Source organism: Neopsephotus bourkii, unplaced genomic scaffold (assembly GCF_033783945.1).
Source record: "Neopsephotus bourkii isolate Nb327-2 ecotype Australia unplaced genomic scaffold, CSIRO-AGI_Nbou_v1 NB_998, whole genome shotgun sequence".
NCBI lineage: Eukaryota > Metazoa > Chordata > Aves > Psittaciformes > Psittacidae > Neopsephotus > Neopsephotus bourkii.
Genome location: NW_026901490.1, coordinates 3,015,954 through 3,033,095, shown reverse-complemented (window position 1 = coordinate 3,033,095; position 17,142 = coordinate 3,015,954). Strand labels below are relative to the sequence as shown.

General features: G+C 43.5%; 1 protein-coding gene across 9 annotated transcripts in view; it reads right to left on the bottom strand.

The window, feature by feature from the left end:
* Window positions 1-8,141: 8,141 nt before the first annotated feature.
* Window positions 8,142-17,142, bottom strand: part of FOXN3 (forkhead box N3) — a 218,941-nt gene continuing 209,940 nt past the window's right edge. For all 9 annotated transcript variants that reach the window (XM_061359969.1, XM_061359970.1, XM_061359968.1 and 6 more), the window contains one exon: window positions 8,142-15,526. In XM_061359969.1, coding sequence (XP_061215953.1) covers window positions 14,977-15,526 — 550 coding nt within the window. In that variant the 3' untranslated portion in view covers window positions 8,142-14,976. The remainder of the gene's footprint in view (window positions 15,527-17,142) is intronic.

The window sequence follows — 17,142 nt, the reverse complement described above, 5'->3', positions numbered from 1 at the left end:
TGTCCCAGGCCCAGCAGGCAAGGGAGCTTCCCCACTCTGAGCTGCACAGCAGCTCTGCACCATGCGGGCAGGGGGTGGCCTCCGGCAGTGAGCTGCTCTGGTAGGGAATTAGACACTGAGGTGGAATCAGGTTCAGTGGGGATGGATACAGCCCAGGCCTCAGCAGGTCCTGAGGAGGGCAACAGAGCTGCTGAAGGGCCTGGAACAAAAGCTTGATGAGGAGCGGCTGAGGCAACTGGGGTTGTTCGGTCTGGAGAAGAGAAGGCTCAGGGGGGACCTTATTGATCTCTACAACTACCTGAAAGGAGGTTGTAGTGAGGTAGGGGTTGGTCTCTTCTGCCAGGTAACAAGTGATAGGACAAGAGGTAACAACCTCAATCTGTGCCAGGGCAGGTTTAGGTTGGATATTAGGAAAAAATTCTTCACCAAAAGGGTGCTCAGGCATTGGAACAGGCTGCCCAGGGAAATGGTGGACTCACTGTCCATGGAAGTGTTCAAAACCCGAGCAGATGAGGCCCTCAGTGATACAGTTTATTGTTGGACTTGGCAGGATTGGGGTAGAGGTTGGGCTTGGTGATCTTAAAGGTCTTTTCCAACCTGGCTGATTGTATGAAAGAAACAGTGCATGCATGAGGTATGCCTTCAGGGCTGCGGGGAGTGCAAACCCATGGCTTCGACACCAGCACTGGTGATTAAAAACAAGGCTGTCGTTTGTATCCCAATGGAAAACATAATCCACTTACATTTCTAATTGGACTTGATTAGACATTTAGACAACTTTTTTTTCAGTAGCAATTTAAATGAATTAGTTATATTTTCCAGCCTACTGAACAGATTAGATGAGCAAATCGTGTGCTACCTTCGTGATGCAGCATGCCCCATCTGCAGTGCCTGAGTCCTGTGGCTCTTTAAGGAGCACTATGAGGCCTGACTCCACCTTGGTGCTAGCCAGCCATGAAGGCAAGCTGCTCCCCCAGGGGCAGGGACCTCTCCAGAATGGACCAGCCCCACAATACTGAACAAGGTGAGTAGGGCAGACCTGGAGACAGTAGCCAGGTTCTACCAAGAATCCAGATCTCATCAGGGAACTTCGTGCTTATGAGGTAGCTCCGAAATAAAGCTGGGAGGTCAATACAGCAGTTGGAATCAGGTTCAGTGACGGTAACCAGAGCTGAATACAGCCCAGCAATTGCTGGACAGGTCCACAGTGACAAGGCATGTCTGGGAAGTCAGTCTGCAGGTCAAGATATGGATCAAGGTCCATGGCCAGGCACAGGCATGGCTGTAGCTGAGCAGGAGACTGGTACTTGTGCAGCAGAGCTCAGACAAAGACTGACAGCGCAGGGCTGAGTTGAAATGAGGCTCCTGGGTCTGTCATCACGGGTGTTGGTGGAGACCCCAGATGAAGCTGGTCAGGGCTATTAATGTCTATTAGTGCCCTGATACTAAATCTGATGAGCATGTTAGGATACTTCCATCTAAAAAGAATTTTGTCTGGAGCGTCCATCCCTGCACTGAAAACAGAGCAGGTTTGCTCAGAAGATGATGCGAGGCAGTGCAACCTTCCTCTGCCATGTTAAGGATCTATGCAGAAAGTGTTTCTGGCCTTTTACACAGGACTCCCCTGACCAGCACAGCTGCTGCCTGGCCTGCTGACCCTGTGGTACAACACAAAAGGTGCCCATGGAGAGTGAAGCACAAAAGTATTATCTCAAGCATCTCACAGGCACTGATCATCCCCGTTGCCAATGTAGGACAATGAATGACACAAGTGCACAGTCCTGCTGATGTCTGTGCAGCAGTGCCATACAGAGGTGTCAGGGCTGGTCCACAAAGTGTCTTCCTGCTGTACTATCTCAGGGGAACTGAGCTCTGCTGCTCAGAGCACAGCATGGCTGGGATGCACTGACCCGTACCCTGGGTAGTTCATTCGGTACCAATTACCTTGTGTACCTGCACCCAGGAGTCCCACCAACCAGTCTCTGATTCCCCACAGTGTGAGTGGTGTTAGCTCTGGCAGACTGAGGATATTCCTCACCAGTTAGCACTGGAATGGTTTGCATGTCATAACATATCCCCACATGCCTCTCTGGATGTGTAACTAACATCCACATTCAGACTTCAGGAAAGCATGAGCCACAGTACAAGACAAAGTGCAAGTCTATTGCCAGAGGTGATTCAAGCCCAGCCAGGATGTGCTGTGTACTTAGAGGCAACAAATCCACACAGTGTTTGCCTCTGTGACAGACAGAGACTGAGGCAAAAAATATGCAGTTTGAAAGTTCAAATCTGTAGACAGACAGGCAGTGAGATGTCCTGGATAATGCTGAGATGGAGGCTGCCGTCTCTTCCAGGAGCTGATACCTCACCAGCAGACTGAGGAGACGAGACCCAGTAATTTAAGAAGTCTCACTGTTAAGGAGATGCAAGCAAAGCACACTGGCCCAGATGAAAAAGTGAACAGGCCAGGACCTTCTCAGCAAGTTGCCCCTTCCCTTGGCAGCCCCTTTGCATTCCCGCTCATACCACAGTTCCAGGCTCTATCCTCAGCCTACCTAGGCATGGACTGAGCCTCCGGTCCAGATATCCCAGCTCCGGCTTCCAGGAAGAATTTCTGCCTTAGCAAACATATCCCTTCCCTCTGACAGCCCCTTTGCAACCTGAGTCACACTGGGGCTTTTTCTCTCTCCTAACCAGCAAACCCTGGCCATGCCCCAGTGAAAAACTTCCAAGGGACTAATCCTTCTGGCAGCCCATCCCTTCCTTTGGCAGCCACTTTCAAGCTTCTCTTTTTGTCTTAAAGTCTGTATCTTATAGTAACGTCTTCTTTCTAGAATCAAATATGTTTGTCTTTTTATTTTTATATGCATCAGACAGTTGTCCTCATAGTGAGCTCTCACGTATTTTAGTGGCATTTACAGCCTGCATGGATGGCACTCGAAGGGAGACAAGCTTTACCTGCCTTTGAGCAAATAATCTTTTCTTCTGCCCCTCAACCCTGATCCAGAAATGATTATAATTCCCCCTTGCAAACACAGCCAGGCAGAAGTTATTACTTGGCTGTTTCAAGATGAACTGCTTAAAACAAACAGGAAAAGAAAACTCCCAACTCTTGGAAATAATTAATCCTTTTTTTTTACCACTGCTGCTTAACCCTAAACCAGGACACCCAGTGTAGGCTTCAGACCTCAGCTACTCACGGCTACTTGGCCTTGCTGGGTCCTTACTTCTCTGGCAGTGACTCGTCCTACAGACCAGGGTCCCCCGCATGGTCCCTCCAGTCGCTGTAAACACCACTGTCGATGGAGATGTTCTTACCAGCGTGATGGAGGTGACTGATTTGCTTCCAGTCAGATACGTTGTCACAGGCTATTAGTTTTACTGCAGCCTCATTTGAAGGGAGTGGTAAAGCAGCAGGGCAAGCAAACAGCTACTGTGTGCGTGGGAGCACTAAGAGCCCAAGCAATTAGACTTCTTGCTCACCAAATTCAAGCAGTCCCCTGTTTTCACATTTGTTTACACTCCAGCTTACTAAAGCAAACACAACCCTTATGAAAGGTGAGTCCTGTCTAAGAGGTCAGACGTGGGGTTAAGTCAGAGGGCTCTGTTTGCAAATAGCTGTAAAAACAGAGATAAGAAGAAGTGGCAGGAGGCTCTTAGCACCCAGATTTCCTGTTGGAGGCAGCCAGCCTGCTACCACCTAGGATATGGTTCAGTTGCCCAGATGAAGCAAAACAGGATAGTGAGAAAACAGAAAAGAGAATAGAAACGTGGTTTCTCAGCAGCAGAGACATATCCCAACATGGTACCCAGGACACGGTTGACGAGTCTCTTCCAGTCATTCAACAGGTGGAGTAATTTCAAGCTGTGATTTTGTTCTCCCTCACATCAGCACTGATCAGCCTCCACCCGGCACACTGGAGGTAATGGACTTGAGCCTGACTGAGGTTCAGGAAAGCCCTCCAAGCAGTTTTAGTAGCGTTTAGCTTTGGCAGCCAGGTGAGGAAACCACACGAGGCAGCTGGGCCCTAGGTGGTTAGGAGCAGCCACAGTGCCGGGATGGTAGCAGCAGTGGCACAGAACAGGCAGCGCTGATGGTTCAGAGCAGGCAAAATGCTTTAGGAAGTGGTGAGGGGTAAGTCCCTCAGGAACAGAAGGGCTGGCAGAGATAAAGCCAGGTTGGCTTCCCACAGCAGATGCAGAGCGCTCGCTTCTGACAGGGCTTCTCCCCCAGTCCTTTCCCCATGGCTCCTGATGCCTTGGGCACCACCAGTAACCCCAGTGCTATCACCTTCTACCCCTGGGCAGCCAGCAGAAGCTTTCCCTTGCCTTCCCTCCCTCCCTACCTTGTTGCAAAGCTCAGCAGTTCAAAATGGCTGACTGAATGCTGTTTGCAGCCTTTTGGATGATATTCCCCAAATCCATTGCTTTTGTTGCGTGGTGGATCACCGGCTAGATTTGCTGCAGGCATGTCTCCTTCCCAGTGCTGCGCCAAGAGGAGGTAGCAGGCAGTGGCCATCAGGAGCAGGAGCTGCTCTCCTCCTGATTGATGATCTGCTACTTACAGTACTGTAATACGCAAAGCCAGTTGTATTTGATTACACCCCGGGTAGCGCAGCTTCTGGAACTGAAATGGTGAATGAACCAGGTTGGAATAAGCAAGTTATTAATTAGCATGCTGATAGCAGAATAAAGCTATTTTTAAAATCACTGAACAGCACTGCTCTTTACTATGATTGCGGAGATTATGTAAGATGATGATTAAAATCAGGTCCCTGCATCACAGAGACTGATCCCTGTTCTAGAGATGTGAAAACAAAGCTGCAAAGGAATGAGACTGTATTATTTTAACAGGCTGTTTGCCTGTCCTCATTAAAGGCGGAACAGCCATGTCACCAACCTCTCTGCCCTCATTCTAACTCATCCCACTTCTTCTGTTACATTTTGCCAATAGCCATTTGTTTTTTAAGACTGGGTGTGTACATACGGAAATGTTGGCTCAGGAGGGATCTGCTGCGTCATCCCGCAATACGCAGCTGAGTTACAGGGTGTCCCTAACGCACAGCTTCCGATTCCTAAGGTGCGCCTACCAGAGGTGCTTCCCTCCTTTGCTGTAGGATGAACTAACATTTGTTTAAAAACACAGGAGGAGAAAACTGTCATCACTGTCGTGGTGCATTGCCTAACTGTCTGGAAACAGACAGGTAAGGAGAAGTTGTGTCTCACCAGCAGGAAAATGCTGCATTTCAGGACCAAGCTACCAAAAAGATGCTGTTGTTTTCAATGACAGTTATTTGGAAAAAGCCTCTAGAAACTGATTGTCCTTAAAGACCTGGAGAGAACATTGCTTATGATGATCAGCAGAGATGTTAAAATGTGTTTACAGCCTCCTCTGCTGTAATGCTCAGACTGCTGTATATACACAGTCATTATTTGATTTCTTACACCACAGTGAATAGCAGCACTACTGATCAAATACAGAGCGGCACCAATTCTAACACAAATAGGAATATAAACAAAACCTGCAGATTTATAGGCAATCAAACTTATGTCAAACAGAGTAAGATGAAAAGCAGAGTGTGTTTATTATTCTGACAGATGTTTGCTGTGCAGTGTTTTCTGCAGTTTCTCACCATTGTTAATCATCCCTATTTTATGATGAAGTTTAAAAACTCTTTAATTATTTTATGTGGGTTGAACGTGTCCAGTCAAAGCATCATGCTGTGTTAAAGCTGAAGATTTATTCCTTTATAATATTTCTTTAAGAAGCAGAGGTCACAGAAACCATTGTTATTTCATTTCCTGGCCTAATACAGGATCTGGGGTTCATAGAACAAAGCTTTTTATCATTACTTACATACGCTTCTTTCTTTCCAGGCCAACTTCACCAGGCTGTGTGCATATGTAAGCAGAAGGGTAAAATGCAGCCCCTTTACGGCGGAGTCTGTAGTAACACATGTTGCTGTGCAAAGATAGGAATTTAACATGGAGGCCATACAGACTTGCCTATTTCATGTAGTGCAAGACACCCATCAGGTACCTGCTCCTGCAAGCAAGCCGGGTGATCCCCAGAAGCCTAGGTTTCCCTGGAGTGCCCTGACCAGGTAAGGTCTGTCCTGTGCCAAAGCCTCGCACCTCTGGCCAGGAGACTGCAGGAGTGTCTGGATGAGGATGTGTGGTAGCTCTGCACCTCAGTATGCAGCACCCTGTTAGTGCTACCTGGGCTGTTTGGACTTCTGTAGCCAAAATTCGCAGTGTAAAAGCTTCTAGTCCTGTCCACGCGCTGTTACACACACAACCACACACACAACCACATCCATTTCTACACAGTGAGGAGGGGCAGGAGCCCTACCACCATGCTGAGCATAACCCATGATGGAAATAAGGCTGTTGAGGCTGGAGGTAGGACAGGTGTTTATGTAAGCGGTCGATTGTTTGCATCCTTTACAAATACCCAAATGAGTGATCAGACTTCTGTGGTAATTGGCAATGAAGTGAAATTTGCAGCTTGAGACTGTTTTCCCATAGCACGCAAACAGCAAGGTTGCACAAAAAGCCCTCAGCACAACTGGGATTCACTACATCTCAAACACTGTGCCTGATTTAAACAGTTCAAGGCCCTCACATAATGCCCTATGCTGAAACAAGCCCAAGACCAGTCTCTTGGTGAGCTGTGGAGGCTGTGGGTCTCCTTGCTCCACTACACGTCGCTACAGATCCATCCATAGACCATGCTGCGTCATACTTGCTTAACTGGCAGCAGATGGGAGGGGGAGATCCATTAGAGGAAGACAGTCCAGAGCAGTTAAGTGTTTTTTCCTTCTCATCAGTCTCATCTCATCTCAGTGGCTGAGGTTGGTTTTTTCCTCTGTTCCATTGCTGCAGCAGCGGGCACAGAGGAGAGGTTACAAACTGAAACCTTTTTAGGCAATACACTTAAGTATAAACTGGCTGGTCAGATACGGGGCTGAACTGCTTTCTGCTCTGTTATGTACATCTTGCATGTTTGTTTCTTCTGCCACACTCCCTCCCCCCCAGACCTGTTTATATCCATCTTGTCCCTCAGATGCCTGCTCTGGTCATCTCCTGTATTAGCTGCTCAGGATGGTGTTGAGACAAGTGAGGGGAACATTTCTATAGCTCTGGGGCAGATGGTGTTCCAGCTTCAGCAACCATGCATTCTCACTATGCAGCTGAGAACCACCCTCCTGCTTCAGCAGCATCTCAGACCACATGTGAGAATCATTTTTGTTTGACCAAAGACCGAGAGCGTTTTTCCTTCTCCATCCTTTTAGAAGTTTAACCTATGAACACACAGGGCTGTTCATAGAACACTTTCAAACAACAGCCTTTGTGGAATGATTTTATTTGTAAGATTTTACTACCCAGTTTAACTCTCTGAAGAGAGACTTTTGCACTATGTTCTTGAACTCTGGACTTACGTTGGAGTGCTGGATCTATGCAGAGTGGCACCGAACAGGCTAGTTTTTGGCACCACTGAGCAAATAGCACTACTGATTCCCACAGCAGCCCAAGGTGACCACGGGAGGCTCCAAGTATTTGAAGCACAGGTTGCCTCTGGGTGGTTACAGATTTGGGCAATTGAGGCAACCAGCTTGGAAGCTTTTGGCCCAACAGATTTCCTGCTGCAAACAGTCCCTTCGTGCCACAAGGTAAAGGACTAACGTGGCAAAAGAATTAAAGGGTCCTAGTTTTGCAGAAAGCAGAATAAAGCCTGGGAGGGTTCATTCGAAGGTTAGAAGGTGGTGTTTTTCAGGATGTTTTACGTGTATCTACACTGCTGGATATGTTTATTACTGCATCTCCTGACTGTTGCTGACTTTTTAAAAATACACAATTCCCAGCTAAATCAGCTTTGTTTCCAAGCTGCAGAACTGCTGAGAAAGGAAAATCGGGCCCTAACCTAACACCCATTTAGTACGCGTAGCCATTTGTGCACGGCAGCAAATTAACGTTAGCTGGTACCTACTGCAGTGAAGATGCAAGTAACATCCCACAGGGGCTAGAAGTATTTAATAGTGAAGGAATTCACTTATTAAAAAGAACCTCACTGTTGTTCCTCCTCTCCTTAATATCTGGGCATATTCTGAATATTCACACAACTACAATTGTTCAATTGATGCAACTCAGTAATTTTTATTGCAACTGGAAGACAATACATCACAGAAACTTTATGGTAGGTTTTGGGAAAGTGTTATTTACAATAATAATTGATGAAATAGTTTGTCTTTGGCAATATGATTACACATCAAGAAAATGTAAAATGCAAGTATGCCTCTAAATCAACATTTTCATATTTCCTAAAGATCAGCTGATTGCACTTGCCTTCGGACTGCTCATTTAGGTAAACACAAATACAACTTAACATCACTGTTCATTCCTCATCACAGTTCGTGTTTTAATATTGATGAAGTTGGCAGTTTCAGATACCAAGTACAGGAAAAAAATTGGCTTATCTCTGTACTAAATTAACTTATTGGCCAGTTAAGGTCCTGTGACCCTCAAGCATTGATACTAAATCTCTTGGTCTTTTGATTGCTTTTTCACTTTTTTTTTCTGTAAAACAAAATATTTCAGAAATTACAGATCAGAGTATAAAAAAAATGTACAAGTCCATAATGCTTTTCATACAGACACAAATCATTCCCCCCAACATTTTACATCATGGCAGTTTTAAGTAGTGAGTGTGAATGATGCAGGCATGGGAACTGGTTATCAGATACAGGTATGACTTTCAATTGCTGTCCCACACGTGTACTCAGGAGATGTACAATGCTCTAGGAACTGAAAGATGTACTCAAGTTCAATGTCATCTGAATGAAAAAAGAAAAGTCTCGGGATTTCAGGCCACAAAAAAACAAATGAAAAAGATTCCCATCTCTAGATGATCAGCCATCCCAGAATCCAGCATGGAATTACAACATCCAGTAAAATCTCTTCTAGCACTGAGGGCCAGCATGAGTTGTCCCTTATCCCTTAAGCCCTCAGATGAGCTCTCATCACTGCTGGCCTGATCCAAGGCCCAGTGAAATCCACTGAAAATAAAGAAGCGAAACAAAACTCCCTTCCATCGACTGTGAAAGGATGTTACACCAGGTTGATTTCCCCCTCTTTGCAAAAGGAAATGTGATACAGTAGAAAAAACATTATATAGCTTTAGATAAATATCCCTTGTTTCAATGCTAAAACAAAACCCGAACTCCCAAAACCAGGGAAGGCTACTTATTAGAACAACTCAACAGTGACCTTTAAATCAGTTCTGGTTTTAAATGTACACCAGCAAAATACAGCACCATAGACACATTAGGTTGAGACTTATTTTTTGGTCAGTGAAGCTAGTACTTGTTTGCTGAACTGTGGAAGAATTATAAGGTCATGTACACGATCAAAGGTAAAGCAACCCAGCTGACAAGTCTCTGCTTAATTCAAGAATAACCAGTACTAAAAATAAAAATGCAAGAACAAACCCCCTAATAAACCACCATCAATTAATACTTTCTAAATAAAAGGGGATTAACGGATGAATTCACAAATGTATGCAGATTTATACAGAACACCGAATGTTGTGTGTAAATCCTTATAAACTCCAGCTCAAAACAGAAACACACAAAATGTATAGTTTGACTTACACATCCCATTTCAAAGGAAAAGAGACATCATTACAACTTGGTAACTGTGCTAACTGCAATATAAACCAAACAGAAATTCAAAGTTTGGCAGTTAACTAAGAAGAGGGTTATCACTTAGGTTATATAGCAAAGTGTTGATGTATATTACATAGAGTAGTATAAATAATAAAAAAGTATTATTTAAATTAGATCACAGTGCTGCATTATGTGCATAACAGTGTTTGATATATTACTGGAGGGCTGTGAAGAACACTACTAAAACTTAACTGGTCAAACGGTCAACACTGATACTCTGTTACAATCAAGAGGATGCATGGTTCAGATGCCCTTTTGGTGGCAAAGTCAAGACAACATTTCAAGGTATTTCCTGTAAAATATGCCAATGAGCTATTCAGGCAGCAGTGACGTACCTGAAGAAGAGGGGTTTGCATTCTCCATGGAGTGAAGTAAGTTGTATTGCATCTGGAAGTGGAAACGCATTCTCCCAATACATTTATTCTGATCCCAGAGCATGGAAGAGCATTAAAGAATGCTGAGGGACAGATTCAAGAAAAACTGGTAATTAACAGCAACAGTGAAACAGTGAAGGTTCCCAGGAGCACTTGGGTGTCTATAGCTCTGCTGATGGCAAGTGAGATCAGACACCTTCACCTCCTAGAAAACCTCAGATTGCACCTATCTACATCTTTAGACAATTTGGAAGCCACAATCTCAGAGAAAATAAATCACTGCTTCCCAGAAACTGGGGCAAAGTGTGTGTTGGTCATTTTATCCTGGTGCCAGTTTGTGTACAATTTAGGATTTCATTCTCTCATGCTAAAGCATGTCGATGTAACTGTACCTCACTCCAGTGAAGAATGCAGCCCGAGTTTCTCTATTTTTTCCAAAGGTAGACAGTAGTTCAGTCAAGCACTGGGAGCTGATGCCTCTCCTTTGAGATTCCATTCTCCTGTTAATTTAAGAGAGGAGCCAGAGTATAGACCTCAACTGAATTACCAGAAAGAACAGTCACAGAAGAGTTATCTAGTCATACATGCACACCTGCTCACTCCCACGTCAGGCTTTTCAGCTGTGAACCCCTGTGATCTTGGCAGAACTACTGCTGCCTTTGCCAGGAGAAGATCAGGATCAGACTGCTTTCAGAAACAGCTATGGGGTGATACATTAAAGCTGCTCAACACCTGTGCTTGAATTTTTAAATGCAGGCAGAATCGCCATCAAAATGCAGTAGGACATCCAATTCTTTGCAGGACATTAAGCACAACCAGCAGATTTCACCTCCTTGCAGACACTGGTGAAATCTGCTTGTGATATTAGCTGTGACCTGCAAGAGCCTCTTGCTGCAAAAGGCATATTCCAAAGGAACCCACCATGAAGTCCAGTGACCCCTACAATTCACGCTGCCTCCCTGAAACTCACCACTGAATGCTTGATGACCTACTGGGATTCCCCAAGCCCCACCTGTCTTGCAGAAATGCTAATTTGGCAATACTGATAGAGTGAGGAAAACGGGAAGTTAAGAGAGATCTGACAACTTCTCACCCAAAAATGGCTTAGTAAGGAAAGCAAACAAGCAAACTCAAACCACCTCATGTCTAGCAAGTTGGTAATACAGTGCAATTACCACTCCCTTTTGGCATGATTCAGTCAAAGTAGAGACAATTGGATTGAAAAGCTGACATAGTATATTTTGGAAAACAAATCAGTCTCAATTGTTATAATAGGAGAGAACTTGCCTGACTGTTCTGACAAAGCTGTCATTTTCAGCCAGGCACAAGAACAGTTTAAAAGGTGACTCCTAAATATTTTATACAAACCCAAATTCTGTACTTCTCACCAACAGTCAGGGGTAAGGGTCAATAAGTACCAGTTGTTTTTAAATGCAAGAGATAAACTGCTGATGGCATTAGTCCCCAGCCCAACTGCTGGTTCTGGAATGTAACTTTGTAAACTTCTACTGGGTCATACCTCTTCAGCAGATCGGACTAGGAGCAACAAATTTTACATGAAAATAGATGCTTGCCAACATTTTAGGTTTACCAGCAAGTATATAAAGGAGTTTTTGAAGTCTTAGATTATATGTGTGTATAGAGAGATAAACTGCCTAATTAGATATTTATGCAAAATGACTGTTTTCTAAGGTGAGTAATACTAGTGGCAATTATATACTTAATCACCAAGAGTCCACATTAACGAATGGTACTTGTTCAGCAGACATGGATCTCATTTGCACCGACACACTGCAATCAGTGAAGCTGCTCTGGAACTAGTGTCGTGACTGTGGGCAGAATCCGGCCACCAGCACGTAACCACGTCGCTTTCTCTGGAGGACAGAGATGGCTGAGCCATGGTTTGAGTGTATTTTCTGCCACTAAATCTGGCTTTTCAACACTGCTTTTAGATAAGTATTAAACCACCCCTGAGCTGGTACAACTGTGCACTAATGAGCAAAGGTAGTGGCAAACGGATACTGTAGTATGTTGTATTTCAAATTACTCTCCCCAAAGTCCATATACCGCAGAAGGAGCCAGTTTTCTTGTGCAGTGGTGGTGTGGTTCACTACCTGCAGACTCTGGCTGTAAGGAGCGTGAATTGGGGCAGAAGCCAATTATCCCGGTCCAGTCACACATGAGGAAAGCTCTGGCTCATTCACCTCTGTGCTAGCTGGCCAAGGGACTGGTCCTTCCCATTTTCCAACAACTTTATTCTAAGGGCTGCAGGCAGCCCACAGAAGCTAGTATCGATGTACCCCTGACTTAACCAAAGCTGGGAACCAACCCCACTGGGAATCAGCTGAGGGAGGTGGAGAGCTGTTCCTTGCACTATCACTGTCTCTCTCCTTATCTGCATAGTTGGCAGTTGTGCTGGGCTCCAGCAGCTGTCAGGCAGCTCCTGAAGATCCCAGGACACACCGGGTGAGATGGAAGAGAAGCACCATTTTGCTGTGATGTCCTTAGTGTGGCCCTGTTTGTTACATGGCAAAATGCCTGCAGAGCACCGGAACAGGTCCAGCCAGCCTGCCCTTCAGTCCTTCCACCCCTAACTGAACACACACCACAGGCATCTCCAAACGCAAGTTTTAGCTCACTCCCCTGAGTGGGAAGTCAAGCCCTTCTTTAAATCACTCTCCATAAACTAGGTCCATCTTGGTGAAACTGCTGCCTGAAACAGCTGTTAAGGATAAATATAAACCTGCATTCTTTTTAAGAAACAGACCATTTTGTTCTCTCAAGTGTTTGGTTCCTGGGATTTTCTTCTTGCCTCTAGATATTCTACGGGTAGAATTTATCATGCCAAATTCATGAATCTGGGTGAGAGAGACGATCTTATTTATTTCACAGCTTCCCTCTGCTGTAGGCATCTCCAATCTAATAGCTGTCATCACCAGGAGTAGCACTATACCTGAATCACACTCTTTGTAACACTGGTTATTCTCCGGACACCTCAGTAAGGCTCTTCCCTAACTTCATTTTCTCATGGCAAATTAGCAAAGCTATTTTCTTGTCTATTTATTCCTGAATCAAATCAGAGCGTTTTCCTCAATTAACCTCCATTCTTCTCTTGATTCTGTCATACACACTCACTACTAAATTTGCCCTCAGATTATTGCGTCATGTTACACATGTACAGACGAAGAAAGGACACAGTTTACTTGTTTTTTTTTTTCTTTTTTCTTTTTTTTTGTTAAACAGAAGTAGGGGGCGGGGCTGAATGTGCAGACAAGGCAGTTTAATTCAACCATCCAAGCCCTACCAGAGCATGAAGATTTTAATATTGCAGAGTAAGTTCCCCAACAGTCAGTGTTTGTCCCTGAAGAAGGTTAAACCTTAAACACCTGCTTCAAAAAAAACCCCAACAAAACAACCCAACAACAACAAAAAAGAACCAAAACAAAAACAAAACAAACAAAAAAAAAAAAAACCCCCAAAAAAAAACAACTCTAAGCCTAAGGGCTTAAAAATTAGAGGCATAGCCTTTTTCTCTATTGTCTATATTTATATGAAAATAATTCATGCTTCATGCTAAATACATTATTTACCTTACAAGAACTTTGTCATCTTTGAATAAAAAAAATCGTTTGCTTTTTGTACTCCCCCCGTCCCAAACGGAATCCATGCAATGTGGATCAAATTTCTTCTGCTGGCTACGCTGGTTGATCTGGAAACTTTTGCTGTCACTTTTGCACAGACGAATCCTGACTGACGGTAACTGCGCGCTCATTTCAGAGGGCAGTGTAGGAGATCTTTTGTTGAACTTCTGAGTTTTACTGTTCACCAATATGCTTTCCTCTTATTTTTAAATACAGAATACTACTAATGGCAGGTTTTGTAGCTTTGTTTCCCCCAGTTAGATCAAGGATTTGATCCACAGAAACAGATTCTGAAGTATTTCCTTCCTTAATATCTACTGTAATTTCTCAGAGTTGATTGCTTTTTACTCAGGCAGTTTAGAAGACATAGCTTGTTTTTCCCTATTACTATTATTTTTTGCACACAGTGCCAATCTTCGGGCTTATGGCTTTTTGAACATTCTTGTAATTTAATATAGAAGACAGAACTCAATGATTAACGATGCTACTAACAGTGACCCCCCCTCCTATTTCTTCTCGTTATTTCACTGAAACCCATTGCATACATAGTTCAAATTTCCGCCAAACTTGAAGTTATCAGTCTTTACATTATGAGCCACGTACAGCAGAGAAGCACTAAAAGTGAATTACGGTTTGCGTAGTTGCCACCAGTGGCCGTCCAAAGACTTCTATGGCACTACGTATCCAAGTGCTGCTAGATGGTTCTTGGTGTTGAGAAGTACGTGCCTCCTCCTTCCCCCAAATCTCTTTATCCACATTCACTTTTAACCCAATTGTAAGGCCATTAGAAACAATTCTTAAGGGCCAGGCCTGAAAGATTACTAAATTATGCACAGCTCTTCTAGTGTAAGAGGGATTTCCAAGTGCCCAGTTTTACTCCCATCACATTACTGTTGATGTCACTGCATATTCAACCATGCATTTTTGACAAGCCGGAGAAAGCAATGGTGATTCTGGCTTTTGTTATTTGTTAACTTTTTGTCTTCAGATAATGAAAAGCTTTTGTAAATTAGCTGAGTGTCAGTATGAGTTCTATGGCTTCAATCTCCTTTAAAAATAAAAATCTTAAGGGTCAAAACAAAAAGAAAAAAAAAGAAACAAAAAAAGAAACAAACCAAAAACAAATAGAAAGAAAAACAAAAAAGGAAAAAATTGCTGATATTGCCACAAATCATTAGAATTCACCTGACGTGATGAAACAAAACTTTGTAAGTTCAAACAAATCATTTATTTGTTCTAATTTTTTGTGGTTTCCTTTTGCTCTTTCTGCCCCTTTGCCGTCCGATTGGTGATGTTGTTCAAACAGGACCGAATTCCTGCTAAATGCAGGAGTGATCCTGCAGCTTCTTTCATCTCCTCATCGTCACTCTCAGGGGGCTTTTCTGTACGTCTCTTTTTAAGAGGCAGTGTGTCACTTGGTACTTTTTTCACCTTCATTAAATGTTGCCTTTTCTTGTGCTGGGACGCATACCCACTGTCAGCTAAAGAATCCTTGGTCTCCTTCCGATTTTGCTTTTTGTCCTCCTCTTCTGTTTCACTATGGCTCTCGTGGCTCTGGAAGCTAACTTCACTTCTTTCACTGCTGTCCTGGCTACCTTTAGTTGCAAATTCATACTGGTCGTCAGCAGAGGAAGAGGAAATGGAGTCACTTGCAGGTGATGTGCTCCTGTGGTTGGAAGATTTGGCACTGCTGTAGTTGTGATCCTCCTTTGGGTCACCACTAACAACTGGAGAGCCACAGGACTGTTCGCTTTCTGTCCGCATCCGGCAGTTGGTTATTCCATTCCTGTAAAAACAAATCAAAGGAGTCTCAGAAGCCACAGAGACGTGATCCTGATTCAGCGCAGAAGATGACAAATCCAATTGACTGATAACGTGAAATTATGACCATCAAAGTAATGTCCATGCAAGATGGTTTCAAAGCCTGACTCAAATTGCTTGTGAATTGTCTCCACACATGAAACAAGTCAAAAGATGTAATGGCACAAGAGGCAGGAGCAAGGAGGGGATGGTTGCAAATAAATGATGTCTGAACAGTCCTGATTTACATTTCAAATAATAGTTTTCACTTTCAAAAAATTTAAAAGAAAGAAACACATTATTTTATTTAGTGGGTACTAACGAAAATCCTCTCCCCTTTTCCATATAAAATGATATTACCAAAAATGTGGGGGAGAGACACTAGCTTTCTGGAGTACTTTGCCTCCTCTCAAATACTCTTTTCCAGCAATAGTGTTCCAAGGGTAGGAGATGCTTCATATGGGAGTAGCACAGCTACCATTTATTTAGGACACATTCCAACAGAAGGAGCAACTAAGCATAAAACCCAGGTCCAGTCACATTTCTGATTCTGACCTTACAAATATTCTTAAAAGCAATATATTTTTAAGCCCCTAGCTGACAACAAAATATTACAGCGTGTTTATAAACAAACAGTAGGAAAAAAAAGTATCTGTTTTTGCTCTAGAAGTTGTCATTTTCCCCTCTGGTTCTACGGCACTTGGTGCTGTGTGAACTACTGTAGCATGATACATTTAAAACCTAACAGTGTTCCTTTTTGCACTGGAAAGTACTAGAGCCACTGACTTTACAATACAATGCTTGCAAGTCTGTTAAAGAAGGGACTGACCCTGTGCAGTACTTAATTCCTGCAGGAAAAAAGGAGGGGAGGATGCTCATCATTGAATAAAGGCATCATCATTGCCACCCCTAGTTCACCAGCCTTGGACCCCTCTATCAGTTAAAAACCCCCAATAAACTGGCAACACTGTTTAAACTTATCACATGATAAACTGTTGTAGAATCTGCTCTTGCCATCTTCATGCTATCACTAGAATGCTTTTGCGCACTCGTGGCAGTACTGGATTAAAACCTTTTCTTAAACACATGCACCTAACACAGGTACTTCTTAAGAGGAATGGCACAGTGGCAAGTTCAGAGTATTACTGATCCTCTGCTTAGAAAATGAGAAAATGAGACCTGCTGAGAAAGGTCTCAGGGAAGGAACCGCACTTCTGGTTTCCAGAAGGAACAGCATAGTATTACCCATTTCTGAAAGGTAAGGTTGAAAGGTGGAAAATGAAGAGAGGTATGTAATTCCACAGTTCCTATAAATCTAAATGCTTTTGTCTGTAGAGCTTGCTAAAACAAGAAACAGGCTTTTGTGAACCAGTGACAGGATAATGCTACTAGGTAGCAAATTAATCAGCCATTCCAAATGTTCTCATTTACAGTGTTTAAAAAAAATGTATACACTAGAAGGCCCAGTTATTAGCATAGAAAGCCTTCTGCCAACCTCTTTGCTCAACAAATCTTTTCCCCCTACGTTTTTGAGTAGCTTTATGATCCATAAATTATATACAGAACCCAGAAGGAATACACAAAGATCCTTCAATTATTAAT